The sequence below is a fragment of the Larimichthys crocea genome, chromosome III (genome assembly GCF_000972845.2).
Source record: "Larimichthys crocea isolate SSNF chromosome III, L_crocea_2.0, whole genome shotgun sequence".
In the NCBI taxonomy this organism is placed as follows: Eukaryota; Metazoa; Chordata; class Actinopteri; family Sciaenidae; genus Larimichthys; species Larimichthys crocea.
Genome location: NC_040013.1, coordinates 9,943,788 through 9,950,975, shown reverse-complemented (window position 1 = coordinate 9,950,975; position 7,188 = coordinate 9,943,788). Strand labels below are relative to the sequence as shown.

The 7,188-nt window shown below is 42.9% G+C and overlaps 1 protein-coding gene across 1 annotated transcript; it reads left to right on the top strand.

Moving 5' to 3' along the window:
- Positions 1-1,309: 1,309 nt before the first annotated feature.
- LOC104924459 (transmembrane protein 121) lies at positions 1,310-4,457 on the top strand. The gene is made up of 2 exons (XM_010737805.3): positions 1,310-2,380; positions 2,681-4,457. The coding sequence occupies exon 2, from the start codon at positions 2,892-2,894 to the stop codon at positions 3,840-3,842; it is 951 nt and encodes a 316-aa protein (XP_010736107.1). The 5' UTR covers positions 1,310-2,380; positions 2,681-2,891; the 3' UTR covers positions 3,843-4,457.
- The last annotated feature ends 2,731 nt before the right edge of the window (positions 4,458-7,188 follow it).

The window sequence follows — 7,188 nt, the reverse complement described above, 5'->3', positions numbered from 1 at the left end:
AATTTGCAAAGGAGAATATAATTCATCACTCCGCTTGTCATGGCTCAATTATGGTCTATAAATCCAGAGCAAACAGTCAATAATAAAGCAGCTTGGTGAGAGGCTGTTACACTTGACTTCATTTCACATGAAACCTCCATATTCTTCCATGATAAAGGCATGATAGAAGTGATAAACAGCCATGATGGTCCGCTGTCAGCTGATCCACAGCTGGTAAATTTGTAACCATATTCATTCATGCCTGCAAGAATTTGCATGATTGATTGCAATTATGTTTAGCTGTCATCACACAGTTGGATGAAAAGTGCAGCCACACTGCATAGAAAACCAATACTTTCGATTCTTTAATAACGGAAACTCATGACGTGAGCAGTAAATGGCTTCATACTGTCGTATTGAGAGCAGTTTGGTTCCTCTGAGGGAGGATTAGTGCTAATTGGCCCAGCTGGATAAACAGAGCTAATGGTGTTAGCATACTGCATGGCAGAGCAAATGCACCAACTTTTACGTACCTTTATACATTTTTGAATAAGTATTATCTCTCAGCACAGGCATCATGACATCTCAGAGGATAAAAAGGTTCCCTTGACATTTAGTCCAACCCCACACACCTCCTGCTCCTCCTTTTCCTCCTCTTATCATGTCACTCTGCCTCCTCATCTCTGTTTCCCCCCCCCCCCTTTATTCGCTATCCCCACATCTGTACCTCCCCTTACCCCTCATCTCTTTTGGTCTCTGGCCCTGATTCACTACTCTGTCAGTAGATCAATAAAAAGGCTCTCTGTCAGGAGGAGCAACTGCACGCCTCAAACACCCCCCCCTACCCCCTTCTACGTCTCCCCAGACTGCAGACACACAGCCTGCTGGGAAGCCGGCTTACTACATCCCATACCAGAGAGTGTCTCACCCCACCCACCTTTTTTCCTCCTCTCAGGATCACTTTTCATCTCTGCACCTCGAACCCAGATGGAGAGAAGAAAATAAAAATGCGTGGCACCTTAATGGGCTGCTCAAAGAAGAAGAAGAAAAGCAGGACTTTTTCTGAGAGTCCAAAAAGAAACAGCCTGTGAAAATAGGATGTCAGCACAAGACACACAACGTGAAAAGAAGATGGGATGTGAGGGGGGGGGGAAAAAGCAGGGTGAGAGAGGGAAGTTGTGCATTCAGCTAAGCTGCAAAGGGCTGGCTCGTCTTCCCTTCCCTACCCCCCTTCACCGCCTTTCTCCACCCCCTGGAAAAGTCTCTCTCTCTCTCTCTCTCTCTCTCTCTCTCTCTCTCTCCTACCTCTTTTCTCTCTCTGGCTCTGCAGCTGTGGTCTGTTGAGCGTCACCTCCACACAGCAAGTGCCTTTACTTGAGCAGAAGAGGAAGAAGGGAGAGGAGGGTAGCTGAACAGGGAGAGAAAGAGAGAGATAGGGACACAGAGAAAAAAAAAGAAAAAATCCCACGACTGTGTTTGAACACCCCAGAGGAGCATCTCTCTGACTTCGCAGAGAGAGAGCTGAGAAGTGCACAGAGACAGACGGGCAGAGGCAGGCGGCGTTGGAGTATCACAGCGCTGGTGGTGCTGGCAGAGCATGCTCAGTGGAGACAGGGAAATCCACTGGTGCTGTTGATCCTGGTGTCCCTGGCAAAAGCTGCTTGAGCAGGAGAGAGAGAAAACGGCGCAGCAGCCAGGATCTTGCCAGGGGGGCAGCATTTTACAGCGACAACGAAGCGTGGAGATAGCTGAAATCTGCACACACACACACAGACAGGCAGACACGCACACAAACACACAATCACACAGCTGAGTGGGGAAGGACAGTCAGTCACACGCATTTAAAAGATTCACGACAACCCCTCTTCTTCTTCTCAAATACACAAACTTACACTGGAAACACACACTAAATGTCACATTTTCTTGTCCATGGATGGTAGAGGATGGAGAGGAAAACTTCTGGAGAGGAATTTTTCTTTTGAGCAGGACTTTAGCAGATTTTTCCACTGAGAATAACTTTCTTTTTTGGGGGGAGTTGGAGGTATAAACACTCTATCCAAGCACAACACAAAATAACCTCTATTTTTAGTTGCAGAAATTGAGAGTGGTCTTTGGGACCATTAAGATGCCTCCTCCTGATTCAGTCTGAGCAGTAAGTGGATTATGACGGAAATATTTTGGGATTTCTCTTTTGCTTGAGAAAAAAAGAGAGAGAGAAAAAAAAGAGAAAAGTATATATCCATGAGCGGTGGATTTACGTCTGTCAAAGAAGGAGAGGATCCTGTGCGTTTTCTCCTCTCTTCTCCTGTGGATTACAGATGGGCTTTGTGATCTCCCAGTGCAGTCTCATGGATGATCGCTCACTGCCAGTCATTAGGATAAAGTACAAAGAGGGACACAAGTGAGTATTCCGCTGGATTTTTATCTCTCAAGGCTTAAGCTTGTATGAAAACAAGGGTGTCGGAAGTGAATCTGTAATGAGAACACATCGCGACAGCTTTTTTCCTCTTTTAACTAGAGAAAATGTAACTCACTGATTTAACTGCTGTACTGTGTTTAATGAATGATTATCAGTGTGTAAATGGTAGACACACATGATTTATTATTATTGTTTTTTTTTTACAATACTGAATCTGTATGTTTACACACCATTTCCCAATGAACATGATTTACTAAATGAGGGGTACTGTCTACCCGGCAGGTGGCTTGGGCTCGAGCGGAGATTGATTGAAGTGATCTGTGTGAATCCTATTATTGCATCCTGGACTGTGGCCAAGGCAGAAGCAATGGAGGGGAACACCGCTGTCTAGCAGCACTATCTGATCTGCCTTCTCACTGGACAAACTGAGCACCCTCTGCACTCCCTCTTCAACAACACTACTCCTCCTCCTCCTCCTCTAGCCCAGGCAAGGATGGTACCTCCACCTCCCACCAACAAGCCCCACGTGTGCCTTTCCACCATCCTGATCATGAGCAGCATGGCGCTGATTGATGCCTACCTGGTGGAGCAGAACCACGGGCCACGCAAGATTGGCATCTGCATCATGGTGATGGTGGGAGACATCTGTTTCCTAATCGTCTTGCGTTACGTGGCGGTGTGGGTGGGTGCTGAGGTACGCACAGCAAAGCGAGGCTACGCCATGATCCTGTGGTTCCTTTACATCTTTGTGCTGGAGATCAAAGTCTACTTTGTGTATCAAAACTACAAGGCGGACAGGAAGAGCCTGGATGCTCTTGCAAGAAAAGCATTGACGCTGCTGTTGTCAATTTGCATCCCAGTGCTGTTTGTGGTGCTGGTTGCTATCGACCATATGGAGTACGTTCGCGCCTTCAAGAAGCGTGAGGAAATCCGTAATCGTCTCTTTTGGGTGGTGGTGGACTTGCTGGACATACTGGACATCCAAGCCAACCTGTGGGAGCCTCAAAAGAAGGGGCTTCCTTTGTGGGCTGAGGGCCTGATGTTCTTCTACTGCTACATCCTGCTGCTTGTGCTGCCCTGTGTGTCCTTGAGCGAGATCAGCATGCAGGGCATCAACATTGTGCCCCACAAGATGCTCCTGTACCCCATCCTCAGCTTGGTCACCATCAACATCATCACCCTCTTCATCCGCGGGGGGAACATGATTCTATACAAGGACGCCAGGGTATCCGGGATCCTGATAGGAAAGAACATCCTGGCTATCATCCTAAAGACCTGCAGCTTCGTGCAGTACAGGAGACAGTTGCAGAACGCTTCTCCTGCCTTCGGGGTGGAGCTGCAGAAAAACTCGGTGGCACACGCTCGCCCTGCCCCCACCCCACCTCAAGTGGTCATACAGGACCAGACGCCCCTCCCAGAGGTGACGACGTGTGAACACACATGACAGAATGGTGAGGTGTATCCTGGAAATGTCAATATGAATATATATGACCCTCAGGACGCTGGCAGGGCACAAAGTTCTACACCTTTTAGGGCATGTGAACGCTCATGTGAACACACAGGAGATCATGATCTTCTCCACTGATGCTTAATGGCACACAGGACACTGCAGACGCTTAGAGAGGCTAGAGCAGTGCTGTATCCAAAGCTGTCATGGTGCAAAATACAGTATTACTTGTGACTTTGGTAAAGCATTTCCCACAATGAATTCAGTTAACTGTGTATTTTTTCTAATTGTACAAAAGAAAAAAAAAGCTATCACTGCAAGATTAGAGGATATATTTTTGAATTGTGTGTGTTGCATTCTAATCTTAAATTTAAGGGTCTGTGTGCTGTGGTGTGTATTTCTGTTGCTCGAATGTTTTTAGTAGTCGAGGGCTTTAACGTGTCAAAGTCGAAGAGAGCAACCAAGAAGAGAATCAAACTAATGTGAATGAAAATAACAGCTTTCTTCTGAAAGAAGTGTGTTTTTATATGTGATTCTTTGATAAAGTATTGTGTACAAGATAAAGGCTTTCCTGCTCTTTGACTGACTGTAAAAGAGTCTTTTATAAAGTTATTGGACCAATTAAGTATATTTCACGTTTTAATTCAAATTCAACCATTGTCGTTTAATTAACCTGAATTACAAAAGAAAATAGACAATGATTTTTTCCCACTCTGGTTCAATCTACAATTAGAGACTACTTAATTGCTGAAGGGGTGTCTTTGCAATGTCATTCATCTCAAGCGTGATCATTACAGTATATTTGAGGCCACTTATTCCAAGCAAGGAGGATAAATTCTCTGTGCAGTTATGAGCAGTTTGATCACTGCAAAGGGTAACTATGGTGCTGTAGTCATAGGACAGAATACACAGCCAGGGGGCAACGCTGCAGATGGATAAATGATTCCCAAATAAGGAAACCTGTTTAATATCCTCCTCAGGCACTCACTGGCTATCTGTGCTTGTGCTTAGTGGCAGCTCTTTGTAAGTGCTGTCATTTTGTTCTTCGCACAAAAGGACAAAATGGATACTTTGGTCCAGTTAATCTAAACAACATCCAAGAAAACATCACATCTTCTAATATGACAAATCTCTTTCTGTCTCAAGATATCTTTTTTCTCTCCATCAACACCAGTTGAGCCAGAGCTGGACTTTTCCTTTTTTGTTTTTCAGTAACAGACATTTTGGCATTTTCCTAAAAAACTTGAATGTTAAAAGTCGAAGAAAAACAGCAAAGGAGGATTTTTACAGGGTGGGCCATTGCTTACACAGTCAGACATGTAACAAGTGATTGAACAATGAGGTCACGTGGCATGATATGATGCAGTGCAAAAAAGCAAATAATACTCCTGGCACAGGTGCCACAGTAAAAAAAAAGGGAAAAAAAGTAAATTTTTATAATAGGTTCCTTCTCTTGTATGCAGGTTACTTTCTTTTTCATAATCTCTCCCTCACCACCGACTGCTTGCATAATTTTAAGCAGACTGGCTGTCCATGTTTGTTAAATCCCTGAGAGTGCAGAAGCCGGTCCAACATTTTCATCCGTGCAAGGCACAAAAACAGGAAGGTGGCAACTTACTGTGGCACAAACCAGGATATCACGTTAAGACTGCTGTAGCCAGCATTATTTGTCAGTGCTGATGGCTTGTAAAGTTACAACATCAGCAATTTAGACACTATAGTCTACTTGTACTATTGGATTGCATTGTTTTTACAGAACTATAGCAATGAAAAGAAAACATCTAGCCCTTAGAAAATATGCTGAATGAAGAATTCAGTTCATGTGTGGAAAAGTTTCTCCTGAAATGGGTTTTGATTGTGTTGCTCACAATGTAAGAAATCCGATAAAAAATAAATCTTGTGCGCTCTACTGTTGATAAGAAATGTTTGCATAGTTTGCACATAGTGTTACTGGTCTTCAATTGAGCACAAATAACACACCGGCTTAATTATATGAAGGCTTTTAGGTATCCAACAATGCCAAGGCTATTCTTTAAAAAGCAGAGAGCAGAAACAACAGTACTGTCGATAATCCATACTGTACAGTAGACCTTAACTACTGGAGCGGTTGGTAAAAGCAGAAGATGTGGATGAAAAGATGCCATTTAACAAGCGGCAGCACTTGGCTTATACAAGGAATATAATATAACATTCACATGTACAGATTCCCTTTTAAGGATCAAAGAACGGCTTACATCTATCCCAGCATGCAATGTATAGAGAGAAACACCCCAGATCGGTCAGCAGTCCGCTGCAGAGCTAGCAAAAATCTCTAGTTCATGTGATCTGCATGTATTTCGACAGTGTGGGGACAAAGGAGCACATATATGAACAGAAGACATTATGCAAATGAATGCACTCAGGTCCCTCTTGCCATGATGTGACAACTGAATCACGTGACGCCGCACAGAGCACATTCTCAAGTCTTAAGTCCCAACTCTTATGTGTACTAACTGTTGGATGTGTAACAGTTACTTTACATAAGTACATTGTATAGGCATTAGCAAAACAGTGTATTTGCATTTGACTGAAGACGATGTAATGAACTCATTTTGGCTCACTGTGAAAGTCTTTACTCGCTGAGCAGTGTGTTCTTTAGTCTGTTAAATGGAACATAATCAGACAAAGCACTGTGACTATTATTATATTTGTTTATATATGTGGCAAAATTCATTACATGTCTTCACTGTTTATCACCATTTGCTTAATCAACATCTGCTTTTCAACAAAGCATGTATATTATATACATAGTCTTGATGTTTTCATAATGTTTTACCCTATTACTGACTAATTACTATATTAAGCATGTTAAGGAAAAGCCCCACAGAATGATTTCTGTTAGAGCTGGGAACACAAAATCTATTGTGGGAAGTGTCAAGACATATAGCTACACATGACAAAATCCAAATAGTTGATTTCACATATTTGTTATGCCTGAATTGGTCGACAAATTTGATTTACAATGTATCAAAGCACAAATTATTGAGATTGTTTTGGATCCAAGGGCAACAGGCATTTGATAGAATATAATGATACAGCCATATCTGTCTCATATTTGGTCTTTAGTCACATTGTGTTACTAATTTCATCCCACAGGAATACATTATGAAAATGTCTCAAAGGTCTGCACAATTATCAGTACTAGACTGAGAAAAGGCAACAGACTATGATTTGAATCTATAATGTAGCAGCACCGAATTACAAATATCTGAAATGCCTAATCCACTTTTTCTAGAGGTGTTTTCATGACAATACCTTGTGATTAATGACATGTTAAGAAAAAAAAAAGGCAGTGCACGCTGTC